Here is a 20,385-nt window from a genome sequence, read left to right as displayed (position 1 = left end):
TTTTTTGAGACAGAGTCTTACCCTCTCACTCAGGCTGGAGTGCAGTGGCGTGATCTCGGCTCACTGCAACCTCCACCTCCCAGGTTCAAGCAATTCTCCTGCCTCAGGCTCCTGAGTAGCTGGGATTACAGGAGCTGGCTACCATGTCTGGCTAATTTTTAGCAGAGACGAGGTTTTGTCATGTTGGTCAGGCTGGTCTCAAACTCTTGACCTCAGGTGTTCCACCCCCCTCGGCCTCCCAGAGTGCTGGGATCACAGGAATGAGCCACTGTGTCCGGCCACAGTTTTCATTTCTAAGACAGCAAATATCCATGTAAACCACCCACATTAAACAAAAGCACTTTGGGGTCCTCAATAATTTTCACGAGCATAAAGGGATCCAGAGGCCGGGTGCGGTGGCTCACACCTGGGAGGTCAGCACTCTGGGAGGCTGAAGAGGGTGGATCAGTTGAGGTCAAGAGTTCAAGACCAGTCTGACCAACATGGTGAAACCCCAGATCTGTACTAAAAATACAAAAATAAGCTGGGCATGGTGGCGGGTGCCTGCAGTCACAGCTACTCAGAAGGCCGAGACAGGAAAATCACTTGAACCTGGGAGGCGGAGGTTGCAGTGAGCTGAGATCCCGCCATTGCACTCCAGCCTGGGCAATACAGTGAGACTCCATCTCAAAAAAAAAAAAAAAAAAAAAAAGAAGGAATCCAGAGACCAAAAAGTTTGAGAACTGCTGCAACTGAGACAAAATGAGACGATACCCCCGAAGGGTCAGCCACACCCAGTGCCTGGTCCAAGGTGAAAACAGATCATAAAACTATTCTTAGGGTCTAGAAAATGAGTCCTGCCCAACGCTAACACCCTAGACTCCCGGACCCAGGACCCAGACACGCTGTCCCGGTCCGCGCATCTCTCCGTCCTTTCTGCACGGCGTCCAGCAGAGGGCGCGCGGTCCTCATGTCTGGGGCGCACCAGCGTCGGCCCTGAGGTTCTTTTCCAGCTAATGCCTCGCTCTTTTCTGGGGACAGGCAGAAGGCGGGGGGCGCTCTGTGGGACATAGCTGGGGCCCACGCAGCCTCTGGTTTAATGCAGAGCTCCGAGCTCTGCTGCTTTCCTCTTTAAAGATGCGGCTGTACCACGTGGAGTCAGGGACCATGGTAGCGGCTGCCATAGTAGTTAGGGGCAAAACACAGCTGGGCGCCGACACTCATAATCCCAGCACTTTGGGAAGCCGAAGTGGGAGGATCACCTGAGCTCAGGAGTTCTCGACCAGCCTGGGCAACATGGTAAGACTCCGTCTGTACAAAAAAATACAAAAATGAGCCGGGCATGGTGGTGCACACATGTGGTCCCAGCTACTCAGGAGGCTGAGGTGGGAGGATCACGGGAGCCCAGGGAGGTGGTGGCTGCAGTGAGCTGTGCGTGATTGCACCACTGCACTTCAGCCTTGGTGACAGAGCAAGACCCTGTGTCCAAAAAAAAAAAAAAAAAAGGGAGCAAAACTCAGGAGCTGATAAACCCAGTGCTCACAACTGTTACGTGGCCTCAGGCAAGTGGCCTACCTTTTGTGGGTCTCAGTTACTTCATCATTAAAAGGGGAATGAGAATCCTTGCATGTGAGGTGCTCAGCGCAGTGCCTGGCATACAGCAGGTGCTCAATAAGTGGAGGCCAGGAGACTGAGCCTGAATCCCCACTGTTTAGATATACCCAGTGTTTAGATATACCAAGGGAGGCCAGTCTGAACGGGGTGAGTGGAAATTCCCCTACAGGATCCAAAAAGCGTCACGTAGCCGGGCCCCAACCCCACCACAAGTATAAAGAGAAGAGTCAGAGGCTGGGGAGGGAGCTGGGGGTCGCAGGTGGGCACTGGGGAGCCATCATCTCACCCCCAACCCCACCTAGGCTGTGCAGGCCTGTGGCTCCTCTCCTCAATGGGAGATCCACCAGTGCAAGATCTCCCCAGGGCAGGACCATCTGCCGCTAGGCTGGGAGCAGACCCTTGGGAGACGTCTGCAGGGGGCACCTCTTACCCTGGTGGAAATCGGTGAAGATGTGATGCACTTGGAACTGGGCAGTAGCCGCGCACACCTTGGAGTGGCCATAGCAGAAACAGCTGCTGCAGCCGACCGGATTGTGGGGCTGCAGGTTAAAAGTCCCGGGGCGACATCTGCAATGGAGGCAGGACATGCTCACCAGGGTCACGTGAATCAGACAGGAAGGGGCGGGGCCAGGGTATCCCACCTGGACCAATGAGAGTCTAGAATCACTGCAGAAACTTAAAAACAAAATTTTTTCAGAAATCAGCCAGGAAGGGGCGGGACCAGGGTATCCCACCTGGACCAATGAGAGTCTAGAATCACTGCAGAAACTTAAAAACAATTTTTTTTCAGAATTCTAGAAGAATAGCAAGAACATTACAGATTGTTCCCATACCTGCTTCAGGCAGCCTCCCCTGATGCTGACCTCTGACATTACCACAGTACATTTGTCAAAACTAAGTTAACTAAACTCCAGACTTTATTTGGATTTTTTTTCTTTTTTTTTTGAGACAGAGTCTTGTTCTGTGGCCCAGGCTGGAGTGCAATGGTGCGATCTTGGCTCACCACAGCCTCAGCCTCCCGGGTTCAAGAGATTCTCCTGCCTCAGCCTCCCGGGTAGCTGGGATTGCAGGCGCCTGCCACCATGCCCGGCTAATTTTTGTATTTTTAGTAGAAACGGGGTTTCACCATATTGGCCAGGCTGGTCTCGAACTGACTTCAGGCAATCCGCCCTCCTCAGTCTCCCAAAGCGCTGGGATTACAGGCTTGAGCCACCACACCCAGCGACTTTATTAGGATTTCTCCACTTTTTCCTCTAATGTCTGGTTTCTGCTGCAGGATCCCATCCCGGACAAGGCATTGCATTTAGTGTTATCCTTGTTCTCCTCCAACCTATCACTGCTTCTCGGTCTTTCCATATCTGCCACTATCTTGACACTTTTTGAAAAGCACTGATCAGGTATTTTTAGAATATCTGATGTTTCTCATGATTAGACCAGGGTTATAGGCTTGGGAAAGAAATACACAGAGGTGAAGTGCCCTTCTTGTCACATCACGTGGGAGCACAGGAAACCCACATGACATCCAAGCGATGCTGACTTCCATCACCTGCTGAGGGTGCTGTCTGCCAGTCTTCTCCACTGCGCAATCACCACGGTCCAATCATTAGAAGCAAGTCAGTGAATAGGCCGGGCACGGTGGCTCACGCACTTTTTAAAAAATTATTATTTTATTTATTTTTTATTTTTATATTTTTTGAGACGAAGTCTCGCCCTGTTGCTCATGCTGGAGTGCAGTGGCGTGATTTCAGCAACCTCTGTCTCCCGGGTTCAAGCGATTCTCCTGTCTCAGACTCCCGAGTACCTGGGACTACAGGCGTACGCCACCACGCCTGGCTAATTTTTGTATTTTTAGTAGAGACGGGGTTTCACTATGTTGGCCAGGCTGGTCTTGAACTCCTGACCTTGTGACCCACCCACCTCAGCCTCCCAAAGTGCTGGGATTACAGGCATGAGGCACTGCGCCCAGCCGGCTCACGTACTTTGGGAGGCCGAGGCGGGTGGATCACCTGAGGTCAGGAGTTCGAGACCAGCCTGGCCAACATGGTGAAACCCCATCTCTACTAAAAACACAAAAATTAGCCAGGCATGGTGGTGGGCGCCTATAATCCCAGCTACTTGGGAGACTGAGGCAGGAGAATCACTTGAACCCAGGAGACAGAGGTTGCAGTGAGCCGAGATCACACCACTTCACTCCAGGCTGGGTGAAAGAGCGAAACTCCATCTCAAAAAAAACAAAAACAAAAAAATGCAGCAAGTCACTAAATGCAGCCCAGTCTCAAAAAGAGGGGGATTAAGCTCGACTTCCTGGAGGGAAGAGTATCAAAGAACCCATGGACAGATGTTCAAGCCACCCCAGTAATTAAAAGATATTTTGAGGCTATGCAAATGTCCCCCCTTTCCTTAAAGTTCTGCCCACCAATGTCAGCATTCATCAGCAGCTCTTGCCTGTAGCAATTACCGCTGTGAAGTTTGAACAGTGGTTCTCTAGTTCCTTCATTTCTACATTCATCACTTGGAATTCTTCTGCAAGGAAAGTTTGTCCCTTCATCCCCATCTATTTATGTATTCAATCGTCTATTTACATCAGGATGGATTTGTGGATTTGACTTTATTCTCTGGGTTATAATCCAATACTATCGTTGTTTATTTTGTTGCTCAAATTGTTTCAGCCCTGAGAGCTCTTTCATGTCGGCTCCTGTGTCCTTTTGACATGGGCCTGCATTCTGGTTTGGGTTGTTTTGTTTGTGTCTGTCTCTGTTTTTCAGCATTTCCTTGCTTCCTGGCACTATAAGACGCCTTGGACTTATCTTGTCTTTTTCCAGCCCCAGCCCCAGAATCAGCCATTTCTCCAAACAGCTCTGGGGAATGTCAGACACAAAGCCAGGAAGAAGAGATAGTGTGTACCCAAGGAGCTAAACCCATGTTTGTCTGCTGGCTGCACTGCTGGAGCTTGAAGGCCTCTTGAACACTTGAAAGAGGAAGTTTATGAACTTCGTGGCATTGGGAGAGCCCCTTTGACTTGCAGAGCTTCAGAAGCCCCATTTGTACCATGATCAGACTGCAAAGATGGCAGACAGGCTCAAAATCCAGCTCAATGGGTAGGGGCTTCCTGAAGCAGGGTGTTAAGAAGGATCCTGAGGTTGTAGTAGGGCTCATGGCCAAGACTGTTGTGCCCCATTAGTGATGTCTGTTGTGGGTGTGAAAGGGGAGGGTTGTGATAGTGTTCCCTTAGTGATGTCTGCCGTGGGTATGCCATTAGTGATGTCTGCCGTGGTGAAAGGGGAGGGTTGATAGTGCTCCATTAGTGATGTCTGCTGTGGGTATGAAAGGGGAGGGTTGTGACAGTGCTCCCTTAGTGATGTCTGCCGTGGGTATGCCATTAGTGGTGTCTGCTGTGGGTGTGAAAGGGGTGTGTGATGTCTGTGTGTGATGAGTGATGTCTGCTGTGGTAGTGAAAAAGAAGGGTTGTAGTAGTGCTCCATTAGTGATGTCTGCAATGGCTATGAAAGGGAAAGGTTGATAGGGCTCCATTAGTGATGTCTGCCGTGGCTGTGAAAGGCAAGGGTTGATAATGCTCCATTAGTGATGCCTGCTGTGGGTGTGAAAGGGGGAGGTTGTGATAGTTCTCCCTTAGTGATGTTTGCCATGGTTATACCATTAGTGATGTCTGCTGTGGGTGTGAAAGGGGTACGTTGACAATGCTCCATGAGTGATGTCTGCCATGAGTGTGAAAAGGGAGGGTTTTGATAGTGCTCCATTAGTGATATCTGCTGTGGGTAAGAAAGCGGAAGACTGTGGTAGTGCTCCTTTAGTGATCTTTACCATGGGTATAACATTAGTGATGTCTGCTGTGGGTGTGAAAGGGGTGTATTGACAGTGCTGCATGAGTAATGTCTACCATGAGTGTGAAAAGGGAGGGCTGTGACAGGGCTCCATTAGTGATGTCTGCTGTGGGTGTGAAAGGATTGTGATAGTGCTCCATTAGTGGTGTCAGTCATGGATGTGAAAGGGGAGGGTTGATAATACTCCATGAGTGATGTTTTGCTGTGGGTGTGAAAAGGGCGGGTTGTGATAGTGCTCCATTAGCTATGTCTGCAGTGAGTGTGAAAGGGGAGGGCTGTGATAGTGCTCCATTAGTGATGTCTGCCACAGTACGTGGTAGTACGAGCACCATGTATTTGCTATCCCTGGATTAGATGGTCTCTCCTATTCTTCCAGCTCTTTCTTTTCAGGATTCTAAGCTAAGACATGTATTTTCTCAGCTTATGAATAATCAGTGGTGTTGGATCAAAGCATAAACAGTGCCATAAAGCTTTTGAGTAACTTCCTGTATGACAGATACATGGTGCTCCAGGAAGGGCACAGGGTGACAAGGTCACCCAAGTCCATGAAGACTGTGCCCCTTGCTCCTCCCACACTCCACAGCTTTTGTACCTCATCAGTGAGCCCCCAGGTCACTTCCAGCAAGCTTACTGCTGGATTAGCTCACACACCTGTCACATAGGTTGCCTTCCACATTCTCTTTGCAGGGGCAGCGCCCACTGTGGGGGTCACAGGTGTCCAGGCTGCCAGCGGGATTGCAGGTGCAGGGTCTGCCAAAGAGACAGGACAAGGGGAAAACGGGCAATGAGCAACTTCAGAGTGGGTACAGCTCATCCTGGGAAGGGAGCATTCCCTGCTCCCAACATCAGGAGTGAGGCTGATGCAGGAGCCTTACCTGGCTTTACTGTTCCCATCTTGCCAAGGAAGTGACCTATCCATCACTGGTACACTGGTCCATCTGCCCACGAGCACATACCATCCAGGACCCTTCCATCTTCATCCACACACTCACTCATCATCCATGAACCAATCTCTTTTCTTTTCTCTTCTTTTCTTTCTTTCTCTTTTTCTTTCTTTTCTTTCCTTTTTTTTTTTTTTTTTTTTTTTTGAGACAGAGTTACACTTTGCCACTCAGGCTAGAGTGCAGTGTCACGATCTCGGCTCACTGCAACCTCTGCCTCCTGGGTTCAAGTGATTCTCCTGTCTCAGCCTCCCGAGTAGCTAGAATTATAGTCATGCACCACCACGCCCAGCTAATTTTTGTATTTTTAGTACAGACAGGGTTTCACAATATTGGCTAGACTGGTCTTGAACTTGTGACCTAAGGTGATCCACCTGCCTCAGCCTCCCAAAGTGCCAGGATTACAGGAGTGAGCCACCGTGCCCGGCCTCCATGAATCTTTCTATCTATCTCCTCACTCCTCCATCCACTTATTCATCCTTCCATCTTTCTGTCTCGCAGCCACCTATCCACCCATTCATTCACCCATCCATGCATCTTTCCATCCCTCCCTCCATCCATCCACTCATCTAACAAGACATGGTTCCTCCCTAGTGAATCCCACAGTCCAGTGTAGACAGACAGATTACACAGACCCTGTACCACGATATGTGTTATAGGAGATGTACGAGAGGCTATGCCCGCACTGCAGGGCCTCTGACTCAGCCTGGGGGTGCAGGCGAGGGGAGGTGGGAGGGAAGGCGTCCAGAGAGAGGGGCCCCTCAGTTGAGACCTGAAGAATGAGCAGGAGGCTGTGAGCCACAGGCTGGGGAGAGGGGGCAGGGGTGGGAGGTGTGGCATGTGCAAAGGTCCAGAGGTCAGAAAGACCCCAGGGAAACAGCCAGGCCCCATCTCATGGTCAGTTTTATGCCCAGAACGACCAAATATTTTATGAGGAATCAGAGATCTCCTAGATATCGCCAACGTGTTTCTACTGCCTTTCAAATATACAAGGATGCCTGTTATTAACCGAAGCAAGTTCACTTAAAAGTGCTTCTGGGCCAGGCGCGGTGGCTCACGTCTGTTATTAGCACTTTGGGAGGCCAAGGAGGGTGGATTACTTGAGGCCAGGAGCTCGAGACCAGCCTGGGCAACATGGCGAAACCCCATCTCTACCAAAAAATACAAAACTTAGCCGGGCGTGGTGGTGCACATTTGTAGTCTCAGCTACTCAGGAGGCTGAGACAGGAGGATCACTTGAGTCTGGGAGGCGGAGGTTGCAGTGAGTAGAGATCACGCTACTGCACTCCAGCCTGGGTGACAGAGCAAGCTCCACCTTAAAAAAAAAAAAAATAGAGATACTGGGCATGGTGGTGCACGCTTGTAATCCCAGCTACTCAGAAGGCTGAGGCAGAGAATTGCTCGAACCGGGGAGGCTGAGGTTGCGGTGAGCCAAGATGGCACTGTTGCATTCCAGCCTGGTCGACAAAGCAAGAATCTGTCTCAAAAAAAAAAAAGTGCTTCTAAATTTATCACAGCTTTTTTGTTTTGTTTGTTTTTTGACCACTGTATACTTTCTCAATCAAGTGATGGCAAATGTGTTGGGGTAAGGTCCGGACCCCAGGAGCCCCTGCCCCTCTTTGCCCTCAGCTGTCCCACTGGGTCCCAGACTCAGCATACCCAGATGACACTCAGCCTCTCCCACCCCACTCCCTACACTGCACACCCTGCTATCCAGAGGCCCAGAGAACCCCGAGGGTTAGCCTTCACCCCTTCTTCCTCTTCGACCCCCTGGTCACCATGTCCTGTCAGCAACTCCTTGCAGTGGGCTCTGGAATCTGCCCTGCTCTCCTTCTCCACACTCAAATCCCCATGCAGGCTGCCCAGGCGTTCCTGCTGCAGCCTCCACTCAGCCTCCTCCTCACCCACTCCTGCTTCCCACCGATCCACAGCTCCTCCGGAGGTCCCCCGTGCCCCCCGCCCCGCCTCAAACACCTGTCCTTCCCCTCTCCCTGCACTTATGCAGCGCCTCCTGCAGGAAGCCTGCCCTCCACCCGCAAGATCCGCTGAGCTGCCACAGGGCTCAGCCTGGTCTCATTATGGTCTGTTTTTGTCTCTTGGCCTCCCCAGTCCTCACCGGGATTAAGATGAGGTAGCTGCAGACAGGAAGGGATGGGGAGGGGAGGCACTACTGACAGCCTGTCCCTCCTGCTTCTTGTCATTCCGTGCAATGTGTCCATACTAGGCCGTCCCTCGCCCTCACCTGCAGCCTCCCTCGCTGAGCGAGTGGAACCCGGGCAGACAGCGATCACACTTCCAGCCAGTCACAGTGGGCTTGCAGGTGCAGGTGCCTGTGTCATCGCACTGGAGGTGCAGAGAGCCTGGGAGAGGAAGGGCACAGGGCAGTGAAGGCCAGGAGGGGCGGGGATTGGAGGCTGGGGATGTGGAGCCCACTCACCTGCCGAATGGCAGTCACAGGGCTGGCATGGCATCCGCGGGTCCCAGTGATAGAAATTCTCCTGACAGCGCTCACAGTGTGGCCCGGCTGTGTGGTCACGGCAGTGGTGACAGCGCCCGCCGTGGCCTGTGCTGCGGAAGAGCTCCCGATCAAACGTGCATTCCTCGGAGCGGCCACTGCAGTTGCAGGCTGTGGGCAGGAGCGGGGAAAGGTGTGTGAGTCCCCCGTGATGTGATAGGAGGGGGCATCTGTGCCAGTCAGCCTCCCTGTGCTACATGAGCAGGCAGTGCAAAGAGAAGGGCAAGAGCATGGTCCAGAATGGAGTTCAGGCCCAGCTTGATCAAGGTTAGACACTGCTCAATTGATTTTCCAAAACAGGACACGCTTAAGAGCAAAGGGGACACCGTTAGTAAATACACCGAAACAACAGGCAGAAAGAGGACCCTCCCAGGCAACCAGGATATACACCCAGATAGACGGGCACTGATCAGAGGCTGGCTGCCTTCTGGAGCAGCAGCATGGCTCACTCCAAAATCTCCTGTAGGTCCTCCAAGCCATAATAACAGTGTGAATCTCACTATTGTGTGAGGTCACTCAGGGGTACAGAAAGCACAAGTCACCTTTCATTTCCCCATTAAATCATGTTTAAAAGTCTGTGTGTGGGACTGGCTCTGTCTCGGCTCCCAGAGTGAGCTCAGGGGTGCATCCATGAAAGGTGCGGAGCCACGTACACCTGCCGCCCTCATGCTGCCCACAGGCCAGACGGCAAGCAAGCAAGCAAACCCCCTGCAGGTGCGGGGCTGGGACAGGAGAGGCGGGGGGCTTTGGGAGCCGAAAGAAGGGGCCCCTGCGGCTGTGCTAGGGTGGTGGGACAAGGCTTCCCAGAAGAAGTCACAGCCGTGGCCGGGCGCGGTGGCTCACGCCTATAATCCCAGCACTTTGGGAGGCCGAGGCGGGCAGATCACAAGGTCAGAAGATTGAGACCATCCTGGCTAACACGGTGAAACCCTGTCTCTACTAAAAATACAAAAAAAAAAAAAAGTAGCCGGGCATGGTGGTGGGTGCCTGTAGTCCCAGCTACTCGGGAGCCTGAGGCAGGAGAATGGCGTGAACCTGGAAGGCGGAGCTTGCAGTGAGCCGAGATCGCACTACTGCACTCCAGTCTGGGCGACAGAGCAAGACTCCATCTCAAAAAAAAAAAAAAAGAAAAAGAAGTCACAGCCGCGCTGAATCTGAAGGCTGAGCAGTGAGGAATAGGCCAGGCAGAGGAAGAGGAAGCGGGAAGGGCATCACAGACACGGGGCAAAAGCCCAGGAGATACCCCACATCCAGAGATAGAAGCATGGCCTGGTGTGGGTGTGCCATGAGGCTGGCTGCAGGCGGCATGTCGTGTGATGGCAGGGAAGCGGGGACATTGTGCAGTGGGGGCCTGCAGTGCAGAGGCAGTTGTGAAGTCAGAGGCTAGCAGAGCTTGCTCCAGGGAAGCTGGGCTGCCGTGGTTAGTGGACGTTAGCTGGGAGCAAAGGGGGAGCCATGGGAAGGTTTAAGCAGGGGATGGATGTTATTAAATTTGTCCTTTAGAAAGCCCTGGCCCAGTGCCATGGCTCACGCCTGTGATCCCAGCACTTTGGGAGGTAAGGTAGGAGGACTGCTTGAGCCCAGGAGTTTAAAGACCAGCCTGGGCAACAGTGAGAACCTATCTCTACAAAACATTGCTTGGCATGGTGATATGTGCCTGTAGTCTCAGCTACTCTGGAGGCTGAGGTGGGAGGAACACACACCCAGGAATTCGAGGCTGCAGTGAGCTATGACTGTGCCACTGCACTCCAGCCTGGGTGACAGAGTGAGGCCTTGTTTCAAGAAAAGAGCCATGGCTGGGCGTGGTGGCTCAAGCCTGTAATCCCAGCACTTTGGGAGGCCCAGATGGGCGGATCACAAAGTCAGGAGATCGAGACCATCCTGGCTAACATGGTGAAACCCCGTCTCTACTAAAAAATACAAAAAACTAGCCAGGCAAGGTGGCGGGCACCTGTAGTCCCAGCTACTCGGGAGGCTGAGGCAGGAGAATGGCGTAAACCCGGGAGGCGGAGCTTCCAGTGAGCTGAGATCTGGCCACTGCAGTCCAGCCTGGGCGACAGAGCAAGACTCCGTCTCAGAAAAAAAAAAAGAAAGAAAGAAAGAAAGAAAAGAGCCTTAGCTGCAGGCAGGGGAGCGTTGGGAGCATGGAGAGCAGGGAAGAGGAAACTTTAGGTGTGCAGGGAGAGGAGGCAGTCCCAGGCCCAAGGCATTGGCTGCAATGGACAGAAGTTAGACAGACTGGAGCGATGCTGATGGGCCAGAATTCAGGGCTCGGGTCTGTCTCAGCTGCGGGTGAGGGTGGGGATGAAGGGTCAAGCATGAAACCCTGGCTCCCAGGCTGCTGACTGAGAGACATAGATGTGACCACACGGCTGAGGACATGGTAGAAGCAGTCTGGCCTCTGTGTCCCCACCACGGAGACAGCAGCAGGCTGGGACGGTGGAAGCCAGCCAGCACAGCTTCCTTGGCCCCAGGACTCCCTGGTGGAGGTAGGCCAGCAAGGGCAGCTCCTGCAGACAGCGCCCCACCCTCAGAACAAGCCCCCCGCCCCCCCGGCCCAGCCCCGGTTATGGTCACCAGTGGCCCAGGCCCAAGAGGACAGTGGGGCCCAGAGGCCAAGCTGCCCGCCCAGCGAGCCTGGCGGGCCTGTGAATGAAGATGTGTCTCCTGCCAGCAGCACCAGCACCAGCTGGGATCCAGCACCCAGCAACAGCGGCTGTGCATGGAAAACCTGGAGGAGACCAGGCTGTCTGGGCACAGGGTGGGTCTTGCAGCCGGCGCCGTAGCCAGAAGGGAAGTCAGGGGGTCCCTGCTCTTGGCCTGCGTCCCTGGAGACGACATGATGGCATCATCCTCTCTCCAGCGCTTCTCTGAGGTTAGGTGGTCAAAGCCACATCGCATGGGGGCTGGGACACCAAAGGGCTGCCTGGGGGCCCGTGGAAGAGTCTGGGTGGGCCGTCGGCACCCCCTTGCTTGTGGGGTAGCCTGATTCTGATTAACAGCTGGGGTGGGAGCGGTTAACACAAAGAAGTAAGTCAGGGACCTTCCGGCCCTCCCACCACAGGCGCCTCTGCATGGGTTTGTTCCAGAGCTCACCAGCACAGTCAGTTCTCTGTTACTGCTGCCCCCAGGGCACATAGTAGGTGTTCAGTGAGGGCCAAGATTGAGCTACTTAGTGGAGGACAGACCGAGGCTTAAACACACCCCCTCCCCAGGCTCCCCTTCCGCTCCTCCTCATCTCTGCAGCAGCGGAGAGACCCCGAGCTGCCCCCCAGGCATACCCAGGAGGAGCCACTACTGTGAGGTTTCGGGGGAGTTCGTTTCCCCACCTGCAACACCAGCCTCAGGTCCCTGATGCCCCGTGACACTCACGCAGACACTCGTGGGCAGCCTCAGCAGTGCCCCGGGCCCACGGACGGTCCTGGAAGATGGGCAGGCAGCGCTCACAGTCTATGCCGGTGGTGTTGTGCTGGCACCGGCAGGCCAACTGGCCCGCCGCGTCGGGGCCACACTCGCTGGCATGCCCGTTGCACTTGCACCTGGGAAAAGACAGGGAGGAGGAAGGGGACCCGCAGGTGCCGGCAGGGCAGATAAGGGGTTAGTCACCAGGTAGCCCCTGTTTGCAGGTGTGAGCCAGACTCCACCCTCAATCTTGGCCCTCACTGAACACCTATGTGCCCTGGGGGCAGCAGTAACAGAGAACTGACTGTGCTGGTGAGCTCTGGAACAAACCTATTCCGTCTTCACCAGCCTGTTACCACCCCCATATAATGGATGGGCAAAGTGAGGCAGGGTGAAGCTGCCCAAAGCCACCAGCTAGCAAGTGCCCGCCACAGAACGCTTCTACCTGGCAGGAGCCCCACCTGGGGGCTGAGAGGGACCCAGGAAGAAGTCACCTTAGCCTCCCGAGTGGAGAGTGAGCCGGCAGTCACAGCGGCACAGGTGTGGGGGGCTGAGGGGACCGCCTCCAGCAGCTATCCCTTAACGGTGTCCCAAAGGGCAGGAAAGAGGACACCCCAAACAGGGACAGCCCCCGAGTCCCTCCAAATCCCCTGTAAGTCTATGTCTGATATGGTTTGGATCTGTGTCCCCACCAAATCTCATGTCAAACTATAATCCCCAGTGTTGGAGGTGGGGCCTGGGTGAGAGGTGATCGGATCATGAGGTTGGAATTCTCCTGAATGGTTCAGCACCCTCCCCGCTCGGCACTGTAAAGTGAGTGAGTTCTCATGAGATTTGGTTGTTTAGCAGTGTGTGGCACCCGCCCCTCCGCCCCACCCTGTCCCCTGCTCCCTCTCTTGCTCCTGCTCTGGCCATGTGATGGGCCTGCTCCTTCTTCACCTTCCACCATGATTTTAAGTTGTAAGTTTCCTGAGGCCTCCCCAGAAGCCAAGCAGATGCCAGCACCATGTTTCCTGTACGGCCCGTAGAACTGTGAGCCAATTAAACCTCTTTTAATAAATTACCGTCAGCTGCGCGTGGTGGCTCATGCCTGTAATCCCAGCACTTTGGGAGGGCAAGGCGGGCGAATCACCTGAGGTCAGGAGTTCGAGACCAGCCTGACCAACATGGAGAAACCCAGTCTCTACTAAAAATACAAAATTAGCCAGGTGTGGCAGCGCATGCCTATAACCCCAGCTACTCTGGAGGCTGAGGCAGGAGAATCGCTTGAACCCGGGAGGCAGAGGTTGCAGTGAGCTGAGATCGTGCCATTGCACTCCAGCCTGGACAACAAGAGTGAAACTCTGTCTCAAAAATAAATAAATAAATAAATAAATAAATAGCCATCTCAGGTGTTTACAGCAGTACAAGAATGGGCGAATACAGCATCTTTGAGAGCAGCCCCGGCCTGTGTCCCCATTCCACACCCAGGGTCAAGAGATGGGTGGAATCAGGCAGGAACAGGGGTGCCCTGGGAGCCCGCGGCATGCTCGGCAGAGCCTGACTCTGTGAGTGATTGTCCCTGTCCCAACCACTGTCCCTGTCCCGAGCTGTTCAGAGGCCATGGCTTCTGCCCCTGGCCAAGGCAGTAGCTTCTCCCTAGAGCCTCACCGGAGGTGGGAGGGACATTAGTGTCCCCATTTCACACAGGAGGCATCAGGCTCAGGCCTTGGAACTGACAGATGCTAAGTGGCTGAGCTGGACCTGAAGCCCGTCCTTGCCGACTCTACGTACGTGGACCCTTAGCTCCTGGACACTCCTCTGTGGCCACTCGGTGGCTCCCCTAAGCCACATTCCACGCTCTACCCTCAGCGGGTGTTGACCAATTGCCAACTGCTGTTGGGACTCCAGGTGCTTTAGCTGATATGGGGACACAGTGTGTGGCAGGGCACGTGGCACGGCTTCCACTCAGGGTCCAGGTTAGGCAGGCAGCACCCCAGGGTTTCTTGGGGTGAAGCAGGCGCCAGGCAATCCTGGGACAGTGGTCACCAGGGAAGTGACAAGGGACTGCCCCTGCCTTGGAGGGGATGCTGCAACCCGCCCTCTGACCCGGGAAAGGAGACTGAGACCCCACGGGCTCCACTGTGAACACAGGTTGTTGGGGCCACCTGTCCCCTGCCATGAGCAGTCAGCTGCGGTCTGAGGGTCGTCTGGTTCTGGCAGCTGGAACCTGGATGTCCTCTGGCCCAAAGTTCCCTGACAGCAGGCACTGGAGCTCACGGCCGCCTTCCCTGGGGAGCTCCTCCCGCTGACTCACATAGGGGGCAGGTTGGAGCAGGGGGATCCTCATGGCCGTAGGGGCTCTCAGTGACGAGCCCTGGCCTTCCCTGGAGCTCACACACCCAAAGCAGGCATTTGAGCCTCATGCTGCCCCCTTCTCCATCTCTCTAATGCCACCCAAGTGCCTCTGAACTGTGGAGGCCCAGAGTCCGGTGTCATCCCCACTCCCCACTCCCAAGACCCATGGTTCACACACAGAGCTGTGTTTCCATCCTCAATTGCGTTCAGACCCATGCTCCCCCAACCCCAGCCCTCTGGTCCAAGCTGCCACCTCCCACCCTGATTCCTGACATTCAACTTCCTCTCTCCTCTTATCCGCCCCACTTGGCTGTCAGGGGTTTGGGGGTGTTTTAAAAATCTGACTGTTACTACCCTGACCAAATCCTTCCACAGCTTCCTCTTGACTGCCGGGTGAGGCTAAACCCGCCCAGGCCTCGACACTCTGCCAACCTCTCCACGTCTGCCTGCCTACCCTCCACCCAGCCACACTGGCCGTCCCCTGGTCCTCAACCCCAGCCTTCCCACTCCCGGGTCCCTTCTGCAGCGCCAGCTCCTGTCCTCCCTGAGCCCAGGCACATGCTCTCCCTTTCCTCCCCTTCCTTGTCATCCTGGCGCGGGCTGATGTGTTCACTGGGGAGCAATCTGATCAGTGTCTGCCGTCCCCATGTGACTGGGGCAGGAAGGCACCTGTTTTCCTCTCTCCTTTCAAAGAAACCTGAGAAACCTTGACATGGAAGACGTTCGTGCCTCCCTTGTCCCACAGCCCTCCCTGGGCACCCACTGCCAGGTGGCCATGTGCAAGACAGGCCCTGGGACTTGAGGTGAGAGATGGGCCTCTTCCTCCTGGGCAGCCCCTGCCTCCTAGAGGGGACAGATGTTGGAGGAGAGACAAACTGCCCAGGGCACTGACGGGTGCTAAGGGTGTGTAGGACCAGGACCAGGACCAGGGGCCAGAGAGGAGCCAGTAATATTCCCATACTAGAAAGGGGAAGGGGGCTGTGGCTCATACCTGTAATCCCAGCCCTTTGGGAGGCCAAGGCAGGCAGATCACCTGAGGTTGGGAATTCAAGACCAGCCTGACCAACATGGAGAAACCCAGTCTCTACTAAAACTATAAAATTAGCTGGGCGTGGTGGTGCACGCCTGTAATCCCAGCTACTCCGGAGGCTGAGGCAGGAGAATTGCTTGAACTTGGGAGGTGGAGATTGCAGTGAGCTGAAACTGCGCTACTGCCCTCCAGCCTGGGCAACAAGAGCAAAACTCCTTCAGAAAGAAAGAGAGTGAGAGAAGGAAGGAAGGGAGGGAGGAAGGAAGGAAGGGAGGGAGGGAGGAAGGAAAGTAGGAAGAGAGGGGGGGAGGAAAGAAGGGAGGAAGGGAGGGAGGGAGGAAAGAAAGTAGGAAGAGAGGGAGGGAGGAAAGTAGGAAGAGAGGGAGGAAAGAAAGAAGGGAGGGAGGCCGGGCGCGGTGGCTCAAGCCTGTAATCCCAGCACTTTGGGAGGCCGACACGGGCGGATCACGAGGTCAGGAGATCGAGACCATCCTGGCTAACACAATGAAACCCCGTCTCCACTAAAAATACAAAAAAATTAGCTGGGCGTGGTGGCGGCGCCTGTTGTCCCAGCTACTCGGGAGGCTGAGGCAGGAGAATGGCGGGAACCCGGGAGGCGGAGCTTGCAGTGAGCCGAGATCGCGCCACTGCACTCCAGCCTGGGCGACAGAGCGAGACTCCGCCTCAAAAAAAAAAAAAAAAAAAAAAGAAAGAAGGGAGGGAGGGAGGAAAGAAAGAAGGGAGGGAGGGAGCAAAGAAAGAAGGGAGGGAGGAAGGAAAAAAGGGAGAGAGGGAGGAAGGAAGGGAGGGAGGGAGGAAGGAAGGGAGGGAGGGAGGAAGGAAGGGAGGGAGGGAGGAACCTCCAGGCTGAGGGGACAATCAATGGGCACCAAGACCCAGTGTGTCTGGCACATGGCAAATCAGCTGATGCAGGGGACCTGGCAGGAGGTGGGCTGGGTGGGGAACCCCAGGGCCTTGAATGGCAGATGCTCCCTCCCTCTCCCCTGGGGCACACCTGGCTTCTGTGCCCCCACACAGCAGCCGCCTTCTGCTCTCGGGTCTGGGTCCTGGAACTCTGCCTCCCTTCTCCCGCCTACCTGCCGCCCACAGAGAAGTCGGACACGGCATAGTAGTAGGACTGGAGCACCTTGGGGTCCTTGAAGATGTCATCCCCAAACGTGTTGAGCCGGTCTAGAGAGATGAGGAGTTCGGTGCTGGTGACCCACTCCTGGGGCAGAGGGGAGAAGGCGCCATCAGCAGGTTCCTGAGTATTTAGTATTTACCCCTATCACTCTGCCGGCAGGTCCAGCTGGCTGCCCCAGGGGCTCCTGGGACACAGGGACAGGTCAAGCTCAGGCCAGTTCTGAGAATGCTGCAGAAATAAGGAGGCTGTGCTTTGGCGGTCACCCCAACCTGGGTGCTAGGCCACCGACTGGTGCAACTTCAATGTCTTAGAGCCTTCATTTTCCCATCTGTGAAATGGAACAAAAATAGCACTTCCCCTACAAAGGTGTCTGGAGGAGGGCAGCCAGTGTCAGCGCTGGCTGTGAGGTTGGGCCCATGCTCAGGAAGCAGCTGAGGTTTGGCAGGGACAGGGGTCGAAGCAGCCCACTGAAGACCCCGCTGTGCAGGTCACCTGGCTTTTCCCAGGGGCTCCTGCACCCCATTCCAGGGATACAGCTGGGGGACGGTGTGCCCCCGCGACCTTCTCCCCTGCTCAGTGAGGCCTGGCGTGCAGCAGGCCCTGGGTTTCTTGGCTTCTCACATGCTGAGGGTCAGGCTGTTGTGGACAGGTCACCTGCCCCAGGTGACATCTCTTCCACGAGAGCAGGGACTTGTGGCCCCTTGTTCTCGCTGCTTCCCCAGCCCTGGGCTCTGCCTGACCCTAGCAGGCGCTCGAGAAATACCTGCTGATTCCTGAATGAGCAGCTTCCCCACGGAAGAGCGTGGAGGAAACAGAGTCGGGGAAAACCCACGTGAAGACTGACATTTTCATTTGCCTGCTGTTACCATCAGCAGCAGCGGCTCCAGCTGAATATTAATCAGCGTTTTGATTCCGCCCAGGAGCCCCTGTTTTAGCAATCAGGCCCATCAGTACAGAAAATGAGCTCCTGGCAGGTCGTCTTTTTGCCCCAGCGTGACTCAGGCCTGCAGCCCCTCCTGCTCCCCCACAGCTCGGCAACCGGAGCTACCGCCAGGCACCCGGGGACTCTGCTGGAGGATGCCTCGGCTGAGAAGAGGGGTCCAGCACCCAAACACTAAAGTGGCAGTGCGCAGGCCCGGATCACCCCAGGATGCACTTCCCAAAGGTCAGCGTGCATTCAGGGATCTGGTTAAAGTGCAGCTTCTGATTCAGAGGTCAGCGGTGGAGCCAGGGAGCTTGCATTTCTAACAAGTGCCCAGGTTCTGATGCTGCCGAACGAGGAGCTAAGGCCTGGGGTGGGGAAGCCCAGCAGTCCAGAGCTGAAGGCACCGCGACGCTTCCTTCTCCAGAAAAAAGTGCCACCTGGAGAACTCAAACCAACTGGATGTCAGAGCTAGGAGGTGCAGCGGCTACTGACACATATTGTGTGGTTAGCGCTCAGGCCTCACAGTAACCCTGGAGTACGTATTGTTATTAACCCCATTTAGAGATGAGGAGACTGAGGCTCAGATAGGGTAACTTGCACGGCCCATGCATGGCAGAGCCGGGATTCTGGTCTACCTGATCCCAGGGTCCCAGCTTTAACCACTAGGTTGGTCTGCCCCAGCTGTGTCTACCCCAATGCCCTTATCATGCCAGTGGGGCCCAGAGACAGCAATGACCTGCCCAAGGTCTCCTGCCTCTACTTCCTGGCCTGTGACCCAATCCATCAGTCTGCAAGGACAATGGCAGTAAAGGAGTGGGATCAAAATCTCTGGGACATAGGATGGACACTGGGAGAGAGAAGCCTTAGCCTCAATTGCAGGGGGCATGTCTTGGTGCCTTAAAGGTCATTTTAGGGCCTGGCACCATGACATATACTTGTAATCTCAGCACTTTGGGAAGCCGAGGCGGGCAGACCCCTTGAGACCAGGAGTTCAAGACCAGCCGGGGCAACATGGCGAAACCCCGTCTCTACTAAAAACACAAAAATTAGCCAGTGGGGTGGCGCACACCTGCAGTCCCAGCTACTTGGGAGGCTGAGGTGAGAGAAATTGCTTGAACCTTGGAGGCAGGGGGTTGCAGGGAGCCAAGATCGTGCCACTGCACTCTAGCCTGGGCAACAGAGTGAAACTGTCTCAAAAAAAAAAAAAAAAAAAATCATTTTAGGGCAAGCCCCACTGACCCCAGGCACTGGAACTCCAGTTTAAGCTACAAGTAGGTGCTGGAGTTGATTCTGGATGGATCCCAGGACTCAGGCCGTGGTATGAAGGAGAAGCAGGAGGTGGACAACTTGGGCTGTATGTCCAAGGGGTGCTCAGGCGGCCACTCAACTCTGGCGGTCTTACTCTGCAACAGCCAGGTCGGCCTTCTCCTCCAAAGTCCTAGGCCGCTCCATGGGGGTCAGAGGGGCCCAAGACCCAGCAGCCACATCCTTCCTTCCAAGCTCTGTGTCCTCTGAGAAAGCACCTGCCCCCTAAATGTGTCCAGGGGAGCATCAGGAAGAAAGAGCAAGGTGGACTTGCCTCTCTTTGTCCTGCTTTGCTCTTAGTTTCTTTTTTTTTTTTGAGACGGAGTCTCGCTCTGTCGCCCAGGCTGGAGTGCAGTGGCCGGATCTCAGCTCACTGCAAGCTCCGCCTCCCGGGTTTACGCCATTCTCCTGCCTCAGCCTCCCAAGTAGCTGGGACTACAGGCGCCCGCCACCTCGCCTGGCTACTTTTTTGTATTTTTTAGTAGAGACGGGGTTTCACCGTGTTAGCCAGGATGGTCTCGATCTCCTGACCTCGTGATCCGCCCGTCTCGGCCTCCCAAAGTGATGGGATTACAGGCTTGAGCCACCGCGCCCGGCCTCTGCTCTTGGTTTCTATCCAGAAGCAGCAGGGGAGACATTTCTCAAAAGATCATCTCTCCATCAGGGACAGTGTCCAGAACACACGAGGCAACGAGACAGAAAACCTCCAATGGCCAAGGATGTCCCCGGGGTGGTGGCTGCACAGACGCAGGTGGGAGCAGGGGCCGGCCCTCCCTGCCTGTCTTCATCTGATCTCAGCTGACGTTTTCTAACCCACAGAGCTTTGGAGCCCATGGAGAAGAAATTGTAATTTGTAAACAAAATCATGGTGACGTGTGTACATTTTTAGTGGGATAAGCAGGGCCTGGAGGTCTGCAGATGTGGTTCTGTGTGATAAAGGATTTGGCTTGCCTGAAGAGGGGCCTGGCCCTTTGCCCAGGACCCAAGGGAGTCACCTCCATATCCTTGGATGTCCCACCTGGTAAGAGTGACTTCCCTTGGCCACACTACACAGTCTATGCCGATAAATTGATTTGCGGTGGGGGCCTTGGGCCACACAGAATCGGCTTCACCTCTGGAGGGGCTGGAGACAGGTCAGCCACACAGGCGGTCAGCTGTGTCTACACTGCCAACCTCCAGTAAAAACACTGGACTTCAGGCCAGGTGTGGTGGCTCACACCTTTAAGCCTAGCACTTTGGGCGGCTGAGGTGGGAGGATCGCTTGAGCCCAGGAGTTCGAGACCACCCTGGGCAGCATAGTGAGACGAGGTCACTGTCTAAGAAAAAAAAAAATGGCCGGGCACGGTGGCTG

General features: G+C 54.9%; 1 protein-coding gene across 1 annotated transcript in view; it reads right to left on the bottom strand.

Moving 5' to 3' along the window:
* Window positions 1-20,385, bottom strand: part of LOC105464043 (laminin subunit gamma 3) — a 90,256-nt gene that overhangs the window by 48,850 nt on the left and 21,021 nt on the right. Inside the window, exons 3-8 of the mRNA XM_011711666.3 lie at window positions 16,758-16,888; window positions 12,264-12,430; window positions 8,814-9,002; window positions 8,619-8,736; window positions 6,087-6,185; window positions 2,024-2,160 (exon numbers count right to left, since the gene is read on the bottom strand). Of these exons, the coding sequence (XP_011709968.2) occupies window positions 2,024-2,160; window positions 6,087-6,185; window positions 8,619-8,736; window positions 8,814-9,002; window positions 12,264-12,430; window positions 16,758-16,888 (841 nt within the window). The remainder of the gene's footprint in view (window positions 1-2,023; window positions 2,161-6,086; window positions 6,186-8,618; window positions 8,737-8,813; window positions 9,003-12,263; window positions 12,431-16,757; window positions 16,889-20,385) is intronic.

Source organism: Macaca nemestrina, chromosome 14, assembly GCF_043159975.1.
Source record: "Macaca nemestrina isolate mMacNem1 chromosome 14, mMacNem.hap1, whole genome shotgun sequence".
Classification (NCBI taxonomy): domain Eukaryota; kingdom Metazoa; phylum Chordata; class Mammalia; order Primates; family Cercopithecidae; genus Macaca; species Macaca nemestrina.
The sequence above is the reverse complement of the archived record's forward strand: the minus strand, read 5'-3'. Positions and strand labels throughout refer to the sequence as shown.